This window comes from Alternaria metachromatica (genome assembly GCF_023757995.1).
Source record: "Alternaria metachromatica strain BMP 0045 chromosome Unknown scaffold_34, whole genome shotgun sequence".
NCBI lineage: Eukaryota > Fungi > Ascomycota > Dothideomycetes > Pleosporales > Pleosporaceae > Alternaria > Alternaria metachromatica.
The window spans coordinates 238,368-253,196 of NW_026055525.1; the positions used below are offsets into that span (position 1 = coordinate 238,368).

At 51.2% G+C, this 14,829-nt stretch overlaps 4 protein-coding genes across 4 annotated transcripts; 2 read left to right on the forward strand and 2 right to left on the reverse strand.

Moving 5' to 3' along the window:
- J4E83_009607 (uncharacterized protein) lies at window positions 1–1,009 on the forward strand (the record flags this gene model as incomplete). Its single annotated transcript, XM_049336492.1, has 2 exons — window positions 1–132; window positions 197–1,009. 2 exons carry the CDS (start codon window positions 1–3, stop codon window positions 1,007–1,009), a joined length of 945 nt encoding a protein of 314 aa, XP_049184425.1.
- Window positions 1,010–3,219: 2,210 nt separating this feature from the next.
- Window positions 3,220–3,748, reverse strand: J4E83_009608 (uncharacterized protein; the record flags this gene model as incomplete). Its single annotated transcript, XM_049336493.1, has 2 exons — window positions 3,220–3,632; window positions 3,712–3,748. The coding sequence occupies 2 exons, from the start codon at window positions 3,746–3,748 to the stop codon at window positions 3,220–3,222; spliced, it is 450 nt and encodes a 149-aa protein (XP_049184426.1).
- A 1,818-nt stretch (window positions 3,749–5,566) lies between these two features.
- J4E83_009609 (uncharacterized protein) lies at window positions 5,567–6,383 on the forward strand (the record flags this gene model as incomplete). The annotated part of the gene is made up of 2 exons (XM_049336494.1): window positions 5,567–5,715; window positions 5,777–6,383. 2 exons carry the CDS (start codon window positions 5,567–5,569, stop codon window positions 6,381–6,383), a joined length of 756 nt encoding a protein of 251 aa, XP_049184427.1.
- A 2,363-nt stretch (window positions 6,384–8,746) lies between these two features.
- On the reverse strand, window positions 8,747–9,617 carry J4E83_009610 (uncharacterized protein; the record flags this gene model as incomplete). The annotated part of the gene is made up of 2 exons (XM_049336495.1): window positions 8,747–9,192; window positions 9,251–9,617. The coding sequence occupies 2 exons, from the start codon at window positions 9,615–9,617 to the stop codon at window positions 8,747–8,749; spliced, it is 813 nt and encodes a 270-aa protein (XP_049184428.1).
- Window positions 9,618–14,829: the final 5,212 nt, after the last annotated feature.

The window sequence follows — 14,829 nt, forward strand, 5'->3', positions numbered from 1 at the left end:
ATGGCTGACATGAACGAGAAAGCACGTCACGTTGGGGCCCAACAGTATGCAGATTTCTCGAGGTGGCGAGCTAGCAACGACAAGCAGGCGCTGCCCTTCAAGCAACAGATTTGCGAGTTCTTCAAGGTCGATGTAAGAACTACGGTGTACCCGCTGCTTTGAAGAAACGTACTGACATCATGTGCCCTTGCCTCAGATCGAGGATCAACAGAAGTTTGGCGACATCTTGGATGAATACGTGAAGAGACAGGATGAATACGCGTCACGACGGGTGCCTCACTTGGGCGAAGGGACCGATATGGACAAAGTGCTTCGTATGAACTTCAACCGAGAGTCGACAGTCACTTTTATGCGGGATGTTGAAATGCAGCTGTCCAGCCGACATACCTACGGCATGGGCCACCACAAGAACGTTGATCTTTATCTAGAGATCCTTCCAGCCGAGCTCACCGCTCATTACGCTCCTTCAGCTATCAGCGAGATTAATCATTACTCCAACGCGGTCTCCACCCCGTTCATATACGCCAAACATCATCTGGGAAAGCCACACGGCAGTGACGATGTCGCCCGACCAACACAGTCTGGAGGATCGTCTGGACCCTTAAATCAGACGCGTCCATTGTGGTTCGAAGCTAACCCGAATGCAACCGGGAACGCGGAATCCCCAAACCTGTACAAATCGAAGTTGGTACACATCGGGATCATCAACGCCGAGGAGCACACTAAGGACCGCGGCATCAACACGCAACAAACACCATACGCCGCCGTAGGACAAGTTGAAGACGACGGTCATATCAGTGGCATCTACGCCATTCCTCTGGATCTGAAGGACGACGAAGAAGAGCACGACATGTCGCCGTCGAGGTGGTACGATCTAAATGACCTTTGGAAGCCAGACAGGGTTGGTGTCTACTATCTCGGCAAGACGCTCGAGGAGTGCAGGAACAACAAGTGGGAGTTGGTGTCTGACGGCCCGGTCGAAGTCATCCACATACCGGAGGACGAGTAGTGAGTGGACTATCCGACCTTTGTTGCACGAAGCGCGAAGAAGACATGCTAACCCTTATCAGAAGTGTGGCTATGGTGACGAGGATGTAGTCTTATGGGTCTGATGTTTCTTGGTCTTGTGTTCTGTGGTGAGGCGATGTCGGAGTCTGGCGCGGTCGAAAGGCTTAATGTTTTTTTGTTCTTCTCGCAAGACCCTTTACTACGAGGCACCACTCCCAGCTGGCTGTATCTGTTGCGGTCAGCATTGTCGAGTTGGTGATGGCGGCTTTGGGCGATAGCGAGAAGGTAATAATTTTGATACATGCGATGGTTTTAGGGATGCAAGGATAGACTCCAGTAATGAACAGCTCGCCCAATCTTGTCAGTCGTGCCTTGGTCCTGAGTAGATGTAGCGAGAAATTCCAGTGCTGCATGCCTTATCAGCGCCAGTCCAGCTTTGGGTGTTACCTCGGTGCATGGGCAAAGTAGGTGTATATTCCAGCCAATTGTGATCTCGGTAGTCTGGTCGCTTGAACTGGTGATGTATCTCCCTGGAGGAGATATTGCCTGATGTGAGACGTGTGGCTTTTGAAGGCGTGGGTTGCACATTGTCCTTGTGACGTTGTCGGCGCTGATCCAAAGTCTAGTCCTATCCAGCAGGGTACACGAACGAATCGAAGTCCAACGTCCACATGCTCCATTTTGCTGACGATACACGCATTGTAAGAGTGAACTCCACGTATTGCGATACTCAGCTGCTGAAGCGCGCGCGCGTTGATCGGATTTGACGCGCAGTCGCCTCCTGCCCTCACCGAGCGGCGCGCACCTTCATGCCCAGCTTATCTCTCCTAGACGAGGAGGCCGGGCCCATGTAGATGTGTAAGTGTTGTCATCGCGGCGCAGCTATACTGAAGAGCTGTCTTTGAGTTGAAGACTTTGCGTACGAGAAGGAATTGCGCGTATTGATGAATGTTGTGAGTTTTGACGAGGCTGGCGATCCCAACACGGAGCTATCGCGACATGACCACTCCCGCGGCGATCTCTTGAGCGCCATTGGCGGAGCGCGAGTCAGCCCGGGAACTTCACTACCCATCACCCACGGGGTCTGACGTTTCCCACAGCCGCCATGCCTTCTCATTCAACGATCTCGGACCAGAAGGAGCTTTTCTGTAGAAGTGATGTTGCACCCCTTACGACTCTGATCAAGATATTGGCATGAACATTGTCCGGCGTCTGGCGATAGGAGAAGCATTACGTCGCATGTAGGAGTTTTTGCACTTGTGCTGGCGATGCATGGAGTGCGGCACATCGCGATGGTGTAAAGACCGAGTTCACAAAGCTTGGATTTGTTCGTGCTAAGACGGAATTAGCCTGATGAGCGGTAGCAAGACTGCACCACATGTGGCGTGCTGCCGCGCTCCTTCCCTCCAACCTTCAACACACCAGACGGGCAAGGAACGTTTTACTGACACCACTAAGTTTACCCGGGCAGAACGCCATCCCTAATTTTTTAAAAGTCTTTCTCCTTTGAAATGTAGCCGAAAGAATACTTGAAGTTGACGCATACATCCCATCCCGGAACTGATAATTCATGTGTGTAGAAACGCAGCCATGGCACAAAACAACCACGAAGTAGTAGACTAAGAGAATGATATAATAAGCACTACTATCACTATTTGCTGCCTATATCTAACTCAGGAAGTTTTAACCTCGACATGAAGGACGAAAACGGGCATCACATCGCAGATGCACCACGGCTAAGATGAACCTTGGAATGATCACGACAGATCTTGTCAAGCAAGGTTTTCACTAACCAATTAAATATACATAGATATGGATGGGTGTCATCATGGTAGTCATTATTCGTGTCTTTGTCTTCCGTTTGTCTTCTAGTATGATCCAATCTGCGCACCGGGCGCGGCCTCGATATCGATACAACCATGAGCCTGCGTCTCAGGGAGCCTGAGACTGGAAATTCCAAGAACATCAGGCATGGCAAGGTCGGCAATGCCAGGATAGCCGGCGAGTCTGCGCTGCGTAACCCCCCACCTTGAATTTGTCCTTTCCGATCCCGAGTCCGTCCTTCCTCCTAACATGATCAAAGAAGTTGTAACGCGGCCCTGCGCTCCTCTTAGCTTTCTTCTTTTCTTCGCCCTTCTTCTGTTTGTTTTGACCCCCTCCCGTAACCGACCAGATGCCGTTGACGACTCGCACTGCCCTCTTCATTACTTTCTACTTCTCTTTGTCCTTTGTGTTCTTCATCATCCTTGCCTGTATGGCTGGCGTGGCTGGAAGCGCCGGGGCGTGGGCGTTGTCGATGGTAGAGGGACCGGGCTCGGGGGAGGCCTCGGCTGCAGTAACGACGTCCATCTCCTCATGCTCGCGCTGCGCATGCCTAGCCTCGTACTCCTCGATCGAGACATCTCCTATCACGCTCGCGATCCCCCAGGTCGACAGCCACTTATTGCCGTTCTCGTCCACCCCAGCCCATCGCACAAGATACTCCGGTTCGTCGGAGTTCTCTGGGTATCTCTTATCGATCAGGCAGTCGACTTTGTAGGTTTCTTTGGTGTAACCCGCCGGGATTCGAAGCTTCGCGCGAGTGCGACGAGTGCGCGGCTCATTGAAGCCGATGCCACGAGCGGCTGAGAAGCGCACCGAACGGCACGTGGACGCGGTGGAGCTGTCAGCTATATACACGACGTTAGTACGACGATCAGGTACAACGCGGATGGCGGTAGCGAGTCAGAGCAAGGGTCATACTGTCGCGTGTTATGATGGCGGGGTACTAGGTGTCTATTAGGGTTTTAAGTAGTAATCTTAATATATATTCTATAGAAGCGAAGGTAGTAAAACTATAAGTATTAATTTTATAATACTATAGTTACTTATTTCTAGAAGTAGAAATTTTGCGTAAGCTATACTTAACTTTTTTTTTATTACTATAAAATCTTTACTAATATTATTATATTTACTATTTACTATAAATTAAATACTTTTTACTTTTTTAGCTTATTTTAGCTATAATAAGTTTAGTAATATAGTTATAGTTAAAAATAATTTTAGCTTATATTACTAACTTATATTAAGTATAATTTTCTAGTTAGAAGCTTAGTATAGCTTATACTAATTAAGTATTAAAGTAATTATTATTAAGCTAGTACTTATATACACTATAAAAAATACTATTTTATATTTTTTAAGTAATATTATTTTATTTATAGATAAAAAAATAATAGTACTTAAGATACTTTTTTAATATACTATTAAAGCTTTTAACGCTAAAGCTATAACTTTTATTATTTATTAATAACTACTATTACTAAATATTAATAATAATTTAAGCTACTAAAATTACTAAATACTTAACTTATAAGCTAGAGAAGTAATAAAATAAATAGAAGAATTTATAGATAAAAGGTTAGAATATATAGAGAAGGATTTAGTAGATTATGCTGTAGAGAGACAAATTGATTAGTGCATCCTAATGCCTGATACCTCCGAAATGATACCAGACACCATGGCGGGGTAGCGTGGGCGCTACGCTGCTGGTCTGGCTGAAAGAGATCGCGGTTGGGCAGGAGATTTGCCTGTGTGCGCTAGCCGAGCCTACGTCAGATGGTAAGGATACGCAGCACCTTCTTCCAACGACGACACCGGCAAACGCGGAAGCAGCATGTATTTTATCGCGGCAGGCATGAGAATGACGACTCATGTACAGATTTCCACCCTCACCCAGAACGGAAAAGGCTGACGTCGTTTCTGATTGGGTCCTTGTCTATGCAGAGGTCTTGGTGAGCTGCGGCGGTTCTGGCCCAAAGTCTCATGGCTGCGCACACGTCTCTACAGCCGCAAAGCGATCCGATCTCCGTCATACCCCAAATTTCTTGTCGCATTGAATATCTCGAAGTACTTGTCCGTTCGCAATGCCAATATTTACCTGTCGTGGTTGTGGTATCGCATGGCACCATTTTGCAGCTCGCCAGCTGGCCCCACGCGCGACGCATCCCGTTTCGCCCGCCGACGCCAGCATGTTCAGGTCGACCGAGATGAGACATTGCACCCGCTAGATCTTCGTCATAGGAGCTCGGTATCATGTCAAAGGTACCATATACTCGTCTGTATAGGTGTTCGTCGATAAACTCTGTCCAACCCGTCCGTCGTCCACAAAAATGCTCGAGAGGCCGAGAACGTGTAAGAGTCACATAAACAGAGACATTAACTCCAGCTTACGTTTCCTTTGGACTTGCCTGAACTCTTATCGTCATTTCGAATTTGTGTCGCTGCGAGGCAAATGTGAAACACTGATTCAACGCCCTTACTCTCACCACTTCGGTTCAGCGCCAGCGCAGTTGCGAGATCAAGCAAGTGGTCGCATCGCACCGGATGTATGGTTCCCCCTATTGGCTAATGGTCCGCCAGCATCGAGTGCAGTACCATTATTCTCATTGTCTACTTATGCCGAGGCGATTTATGGCATCCATAGCGCACTGCGAGCGAAGCCAAAGACCACGGATCATTGCCTCACATCTCATCAATATTCTGACCAGATTACAGACCCAAGGCCGACCTAGACGGCATGATAAATATCGCGTGTTTCCTCCCGGATGTTCTCATCGTGGCATATTCTACGCAATCCCCAGAACGTTATCTCTACCCAGCGGACGAGAACAGTGGCAAGATTTCGAAATCGCTAAACATCAATCGGACCTGCACTGTGACCCTTACGTAAGTACATTATACGGAATCACGTACCCTTCTCCCCTGTGCTTCCCCGCTGACTTCCAAGATCAGGCGCAATGGACAACCGTCGTTCGCCCCTACCTATCTGGCTCGATATCCTGTTGTTCATAAACCTCACGATTGTCATTGTCTGTACCTCCAAGATCTTCCTTCACAGTCTCGGCTACTTGGATGCCCACTATGTCTCGGGGTCGGACGCAGATGCTCGCGTGTTGCTTCTAGGAGGGTTCGTCATGATCCTGGTTGCCATCATGATCATGAGGAGAGCACAAGCTGTCATCAGAGACGTGGAGAAGCTCAAGTCTAGCGTGTCGCTAGCCCGTCGTGAGCTGGCTGTCGCCGAGCGTAATCGTCGAGAGTCGCTAAGGGAGGAAGAGGACGAGGAATTCGAGCTCATATTATCGGACGCTACTACCGATACGATACAGGCAAACCTGAACGCAGTCCGAGCCTATGCCGACGCCAACAACGACATCATGACGATCCTAAACAGGATGCATGGTCGCAAGGACCCCGATATGGCTTCCATCAGGAGTGTGCTCGAGGTCAGAACCACCATCGAAGAGCTGAGGAAGAAAAGTGGCGATGAGTTCGAGTTGTACATTAATCGCTTGGACATCATCCGTTCGGCTTTCAGGCAACGAGACACCTAGGATACGTACCATGTTCTTCTACCCGGACTTTGTTAGCGAGACGAAGGAGGTCATGTTTCCTTTCATACATGTATTCGTGTCTAGGACTTTCCTAGTTACTGCAAAACTACTTAGCTAGCATAGCAAAGATTCTATCAGCGTCTTATCAGTTCTCTCACTGTAACGAATAAATGTCTCCTGTTTTGCAAGTTATCATAGATAAGATTCAGCTACAGCCACTGTACTGCTTTCTCCATACTAGGGTCGTCTTTACCCGAAGTTGCTGCGGAAAAGACAGGAGTAAGCCAAGGAAGATGTTTCTATTGTGATGCATCGTCTTCTCTGCCAAGGGTAATACACAAGACCCTCATCCCTCATATGAGATGGATAGTCCAATAGTCTTCAACCCCACTTCCAACCCAGTCTGAGAAGCGTATGTAAATGCGAGTACATTAAGACCACCTACATGTCGATCGGCCGAGCAATGCGGGAAAGACAAGTCAAGGCTGGTACGAAGGGCAGCTCGGATCGCTACCATTTGACAATGAGGCATCATTTCGGCTTCCTACCACTCTATTTGACATTGACATCGTTGCTTGCTGAGGCGCGGCACCGGCATTGCAATCTTGAGACCGGTGCGAAATGCAGGCCACATCTGAGCTCGTCGAGGGATCATCGGGCTGTGCGCATTCCTCTCCGCCTCTCCCCGCTACCCGACACAATCCACGATCAAGCTCCCGGGCCCATCACCCCAGCGAGGCCAACACCGTGTGACCGGGTGTATGTATGTGCCGTCCTCCTCGTGTATCACCAACCCGCCGGCATAGCAAAGAGCGGCTTCGCTTATTCGGACGTCGTCGAGGGGACAGATTTTGAAGAGGGTCATTGTGGGCGCATCGCGGGCTGGGACAGGTGCTGCAGACAATCGCATGGCTGGCCCGGATCGACTGGGAGGAGGCGCGGATGAAGATTGGAGGCGAGCGATGTGCAGAGGACGGGAGCATCAGCCTCGACCACCAACGCGTAGCGCAGTGAAACCGCTAAGATCTTCGAACGCGAAGATAGATGCCAACTCGCTGTGTTCTACATCTCATCTGATGGCATTAGCTTTGCCCGGCACTGCTCCGATATCTTGTCATCTTGTGGTGTCGGCTCAAGCTCCTGCACCGACCAATCGAGAAAGACTGGCCAAATGTTCCAACGCCAGTAGCCGCGCTTTCTCCCTCTCACTTCGTCGGCTTGTCTAATCTCAGCCGCGTCGAAGGGGTGTTGATGCGGGGTGGAATCGAAGACAGGTGCGTGTGCGTATGCGGTAGAGGGCATGTTGACGGACGATGAAAGACAGTCGCAGCTTGGTACGCTTCTGGAAATCACGAGTCAGTCTTAAGCCAATCTAGATGAAAGAAGCCTGGGCAGTTCGTACCCGTGGATGGCGGTGATATGGCGGTGATATGGCATTGCAGCACGAGCTCTTCGAATAGCAATACCCTCCTCATGGCAGTTGATGCGCCTTCATACGCGCCTCAATACTTACAATGCCATTTTGCCCATTTGAGAACACGACTAGAGGCTGTGGCGCCGTTGGCACTGCTGGGTGTCGTGGTTTGGTGTTGCGATACGCGCGTACATGGCTAGTGACGTCGCATCACGAATGGCGCATCGCAATGTTACGATTCGAGAGAGACGCAGTGATGGTAGTGTAGAGCGAAATTTCAGTCTGGGGTCACAGGTACCAGATGCGCATACGGACGTACGCGGTATCTGCACTCGGGGCGCGGTGGCCTGTGATCTTGCCCGGGTGGAAGCTGACTAGTCGGCACGTGATGATGACAGCTTGGCAGAGTCCAGGCTCCCCGCAATCGAGGCTCAGCGCCTGTGCCAGGTGCTTTCGCATCCTCGTACCCCATCGGCACATAGAAGAACACCTAATCTGCCAATGACGGCGCTGTCACCCACAAACGGGAGCCATTGCATTCTTGTTGGGCGCCGCCCCGGAGGCAAGGCAGCTGACTTCCGCGCTAGAGAGTTCGCGCTGAACTTCAACGAAGGGCGACAGCACTATACCAAGCTCGTTTTTCCGTCTAAGATTTCGGGGGAAGATAGAAGTATAGTAGAATTAATGTTTGCTCAACATTCTGCCCGGATAAAATCGACTGGTCAGCCCCGGCGATAGAGAAGTAAACGGCACGGAAGACGATGAACTCAACGATGCCAATTCACATGCGCTGGAACGAAGTCAAAAGAGTCAAGCCATATTCCGGCATCAAATGTTTGAGAAAGAGCTGGATGCTAGCCCATTTATCACCCCAAACCGTACGCAGAGAAGAGGAAGGTCCGGAGCGCAGCATACCATCCCGATTCCAAAGCCAGCCGTAGTCCACCACCTACAAGTCTTTGATGATGCTCTCCATGAACCACATCATGACAATGAGCGAGAAGAACATGAGAAGCAGGGCCTGTCCGATCGCCACGGCAGCCATGACCATGGCGACAATCGTGGCGAGACCCTGACTGATGACCACGCTGCAGAACATGGTGATAACAACCTTGGCTTTAGCTTTCGCGAGAGCCACGTCCACCTCTTTGTCAAGACATTCGACCCTCTTAGAGGGGACTGGCCTCTCTACATAGTCGTGCTGACCGGCATCTGAGAGTTTAGAAGTAAGCAAACGTATGCAAAAGTGCAGGTATATCGTACCAATCATGGGCGCTACTGTTGGGACGTCGACCGCAGAGGGCACCTTCTCGCCATCATTCTCACACGGGTTCGATGATGGGTGCTTTGCCTTGCCCGCGAGCAGTAGGTCATCGTATGGGTCTCCCTCAGTCTCTGGTCCAATATCAGCTTCGCCATCACGTACGGCTGTCGCACCGGGATCCTCACTTACCATTGCTGGAAGCATGCATGGTGAAGAGCGTGCTGATACGTTCGGCGAGCGGGCTGTCGAACAGCCGGTCAGGATCACCAAGTTTGAAGAGAGGTTGTAACTCATAGACCTCCTCGTGGCGTGAGCTGTTGATATTGTCGACGCCCGACATGACGGTGAGTCGGTAGGACTTCTTGGATTTGGGATATTGGACGTGTAGTGATGAGAGAACAGTGTGAATCTTCGATTTTGAAAAGGGAATAGCTGAAAACAGGTTCTTGATGTCGGGCCCGAAGAAAGAGGACGGAAACTGACTTCTTATCCAGACAGCACTCCACGTTCGGCACTCATTCAAATCGAACCAGCGGTCGTGCTTAGAGACACCCATATTTTGGGTAACGTATGGTCACGCTCAGCGCTATCCGTGTTCTGGAACTTCTTCAATCGACGTTTGGTCCAATCTGCTAGCCGAGACATGAAGGATTCACTCCCGTCTCGATCATGGGAAGCAAAGCGTCCAGGTACCGGACCTCGAACCATCGCTGGTATCATCAAAGCTGCGCGTACTCGGATCGACTCTGATCCAGCGGGCTGCATTATCAGTATTTCTCCGCTCCTTGTTCGCAAAGACCAAAGTGCGATGCGGCGACCATTGGTGTTCGCGCGAGTTGCGGCGTTTGAGGCTCATGCGGCACAGACACGACGGCGTTACACAGGACGCCACTGACCACGCCGATTTTGTTTCGTGTGAAACCTGATACCAGATCCTTCCCGTAATCGTGGCTCCGGGGGGCCCTGTCAAGACCAAAATAAGCAACGCGCCCACGTGCGCGGAGAGAAGTTCCTCGCGAAGAAATGCATGTGGACTGGTCAAAGCCAGTGATGGTTGATCCCTGCGTGCTTCCTTCCGCGAGATCTGCTACTGTCTTCAATTCATCTTCCATCGCTATGGATTGAATCGAAGCATGGATGTACTCGTTCCGCTCACGGATAGACTTGTACCTGGCCATGTAATCATGCTAACTTGTTGCAAAACCCTGGAAGAACGTCTGCGCACAGTGATTGACACTTGAAGCCTCATTACATCACTGGCCATGACGGCATTTCTGATCAATACTATTCTCGTCGCTGTCTTGACAAATAGAGAACGCACAAGCGTATCGTCCCCAGACGCGGTTGCAACGCGGTCCTTTCACAGTGCAGTTTGAAGTATGCTGTAAGAGGTGTCGATAAGGCTAGAGAGAACTTGAGCGCTCGTGATTTGAGTGAGACGTTGTTACACGGGCAGTAAAGAGTGAGCATAGCTTGACTGAAGAATCGTCGGCGACGATGTCTGGGGTTGCGAAGAACTTCCGACGCTCAGGAGAAGTCGTTCCATTGATCTTGTCGATATGAGGGACGTATCAGTTCGTCGTGGTGTACCTGCGCGTTCGGCTGCGGGTGGGTTGAGTGTCTCGCATTTCCATGCGCAGGAGACGCTAGCAGAAGTTCCCCAAGTGAGGAGTTGATCATATTCATGAAACCGAGCAGATCTTGAAAGAGGCAAGCATTACTCAGATTGAACTTCGCATCCGTTAGCACTAAGTCTAAGCTGGTCATTCAATCGTGGAGAAGGAGAAGACCTCGATCTGCCAATTACAATTTCGTAGTGCTACTGGAGACGCAACTTGACATATGTACCCGTTTTGTTGTCATCCCTCACGGCCTCTGTGCTACCCATCTCACTCATAATCCATGTCCTTATCTTCATCCTCAACCTTGAGGACTTGTCTACTGTGTCAATCACGAACCTTCGTCACACCAGTGCCCGCACAATACTGCCGCATCGACTCCTCGGGACGCACAAGCTACTAGCAACATCGCTGCGCCGTACTACATCGACGTCATCTTCACTTTGGCCATGAGTAGCGTGGGGACGTCCAGCTGCAACTACGTCCATGATGACCTGAGAAGGCATTGGCGGAGCCCGATAGGATGACCTGGCGGCGGACATGGAGGCGACATACGTGGTGGTTGGCAGGAACACGGGATGGCAGGCCTGTGTTGTGGTCCGTATTGATGGTCCAGGGCTGCGATGGAGAGTGATGCGACGGTATTCATGGCGGAATGGACGGTCCAGTTGGGTTGGGACCTGATCGAGTTGATGCACCGCCCATAGCCGCGATGCCAAAGTGCGACGGCAAGGGCTCCATCACATCCTTACAAACGACGTTTGGCAAATCCACGTATATCGCATCCTTTGAGGTTGCCGTAACCGTCCCGTTTTCCATGCACCATGATATGGCGGAATCCTTCAAACGCCACTTGTATATGTTCTTGTTCGAAGAGGGAGACCCAGGATGACCGTATAAGAAGTTTGAATGCTAGGTAGCGACTGCGGATCGGGTACGATCGTACGTATAGCTCATCGATGAGAGCGTCCGGCAATGCCATTCGAAGACATGCTCGTGATTCCGCCTATCTCGCCTCCGGCTACGTGTTGAGCTCCATGTTTTACGGAGCGAGGGTGCCCAGGGACTGGAGAGGGAGAATCGGCTGAGGGCGAGCAGTCTGGCTGCAACAAAGTGGGAGCGTCAAGTTGTCGTCGCTTGAGCAGCGCTGAGGCGGGCGGGGTGTTGGTGGGGTGTAGTATCGGTATGAGCGTTCATATGTAGCGAGGACGTCTAGTGGACCGTCTTGAGGTCGAATGCGACATCGGCGATATTTTGGCAATGCTCGTCGTCACTGCCTTGCCAAAGACAAGCGGCATGTCCTAAGGTGTCGTGTCAGTCGCGACAGAAGTAGCTTTGGGGATAGAGCGGTGAGCATGTACCCATTCGAACGTTCAGAATATTGCGATGTCGCCCGCATTATATAGTCATGTAATGCGTGTAGGGTAGAGCGATTGCGCAGTAGCTATCTCTTCGGCGGGTGTGAATGTTTCGTAAGGCTGGCGGGGACTGCTTGAGGCGCGACGCGCTCCAGGGTTGGCGCGCGCGGGGCCTTGGGGGCTACATCATACGGGCCGGCAAGCGTATACAGTAGGAGGACTGCCCGAGCTCTGGCTGCGGTGAGGGTGAAGGCAAGTCATCATGGAGGAGGCGCTGGTGTGGGAGTACAGGTACAGGTGGGTGGTTGGGCGCGTCGCGGTGCTGGCAGTCGCGTTCCTGGTCAAGGTCGGTGTCGTCCAGGTCAGCTGAGCATGTCGTCTCGAAGCAGTTTAGTTGTGTAGGGCAAGCCTAGGGCGAAAAGGCCGTCCGAGTTGGAGTGCAACATTGTCGTTGAATTAAGCCTGCGCTGGACGGGCGAAGCCTGCCGAGGGTGCCAGCGCCCCAACGTTGGGTTAGTGCCCTTGTGCGCCAGTTCCCCCGCCCAAGAGATCTTCTCTCCCCTACAACCATCCGATATCTCGACAACGGCTAGCGGACACGGTCACAGACTTTCGGACCCGGCGCCCGTAGTAGGTATACTTTAGAACCTGGTGCCATTTTGATTTCGGGGTGGCAAGAAAGTTTTGGTGGTAATCACCAGAGCTCAGGCAAGTTGGTGAAGAAAGAGGAACAAGAGTGGGGGAAGGGGCTAATGATGTGGTGCCGGGTTTTAGTACGCCGCTTGGTATAAGCTATTCGAAGTACTGTTCCCGGGCTTTGAAGGTCTTGAGTTGCCGTCAAGGCAAATCTTAGCCTACCGTCTCTTCTCTCCACTCACATCAACCAGCACGTCGAAGCCGAGGCTCCTGTCACCGGGGTCGACTTGCACGTTGGCCGACCTTTGTGCTCGTCTTGATCTTTCTATTGAATTCAAGCAGACTGGAGCGTTGATGTCCGCCAGCATGGCCAGATCGATCAGGTGCTTTCTCATGTTCCGCAGTCTGTGCTCCTTGGCTGCTGGCCCTCTACTGATGTTTGCGTTCACTCCAACATGACGGCAGCGCGAATGTAGGCGAGGCGCTGTATCTTTGGGAATTACCAAGAGATGAATGCTAGAAGGTGCCTGGCAGTCGACATTTGGCAGGGTTCGCTCTGGGGCTGGCTCGTGGAAACCTCAGCAATCTTATGTTGTTCATATGAGCTGATTGCATCGCAAACCCGCAGCCGCGCTGTCGTCTCCCATGACTGAGACGCACGTATACTCGAAGTGGCTAACGGCCTCCTTGCTGTTAACCCATTGTGAATGTGAGGCATGATAACTCAGTCGGAGGATTTTGACAAGATTATTTGAACTACTTTTGGAGAACTAGATTACGCTAATCTGTCTAGAACTTTTGGACCATTCGTGCTCCACGTGCTATACCACAATGTCCACCGAGAACCGCACGAGTCCTCACCCATTCTCCACTGTCTAATGCTTCTCAGCCGTCTTCACCAGCCTGAATACATAATCATAAGACACCCGAGTCCACGGACTGTTAATTTCATGCCGCTTGGGACTGCACCCTGTTCATCCCATCTTCAAGCGCTCCCCAGATCCGATATCAGACGTCTCCGTATGACCAACAATCATGGAACAGACTATCGGGGGGATGTAAAGGCGCTTCATTTGCACCATCCAACCCCATGCCATCAAGCCATTCACGGATGACCTCGAAGCTCTTCTTCGTCTTCTCTTCTCCGCTACTAAGGCTACTCTCACGGATCATTTGGGCGACATTACGGCTTGGGATAGCGGTTTTGGTCCAAATCTAGTCGCCATGAGTCTAGCGGCGGTGGCGGGATTGGCGTATATCTCTTAAGTCTTAGTTTCCTTAACCAGGCCCTTGCCTCATCATGCCAGTCTGCATGGCTCGTCCAGTACCTAGGAGTCCTACGCTGGCTTCACTTCCGGCGGTCCGATTCTGTGTAGTGTGCTGATGATTAGCTGGGCGTCTGGTGCTTATCCTTGGTCGAAGCGCACGTCTTGCAAACCAGCCGACAACGTATGCTCTTGCAGTTGCTTCAGTTGACTTCACGACACGATCGAAGACGTTTGACTGATAACGTCTGATGGGTGTGCTTTCGAATGGCTGAGCTCGTGTATGCTTCGCATCTTGCCCTTGCAGTTGGGAGGGTGTGCCGCGTGCGTCCCGACTCGCATGGTCGGCTTGGACGCTCCATGGTTTCTTGTGATAATCACCCATGATTCCCGTTGTGTCACGCCCCGACGAGTATAGACGGTGGAGATGGGTCAACCTGGGCAATTGCAAACGCTGAATGCACACGTTGGCCACCCAGATCGGGTGAGGTGAACGCGTCGTTACAATTCGCGTGGCCACGCACCTGCCGAAAGCAAAGTCGAAGTGAGCGACGGCCGTTGGAAATTTGCGCTACAATAAGATGAGCTTGTGTGAGTTGATCAATCAATGGAAGCAACATACCCTCGGTAGTTGAAAAAGCTTTATCGGGATAGCGAGGTGGCAGTTCTCGCCGAAGGTGTGGTTGATTCAGACCAGATGCTTGTGACACGGACAGTACGGGCGTGGGAACGTGATTCGATGGGATGGTAGAGGTTGGAGGTAAGATGAGTACTTCGATATATACATGGGAGGTGTATCCCGCAAGCGGGAGACCGCCTCTAGGGTCGATAAAGGTAGATGGTGAGAGAAACGACGTCACTTTATGTGGACAATCGAATCTCCTGTTGCA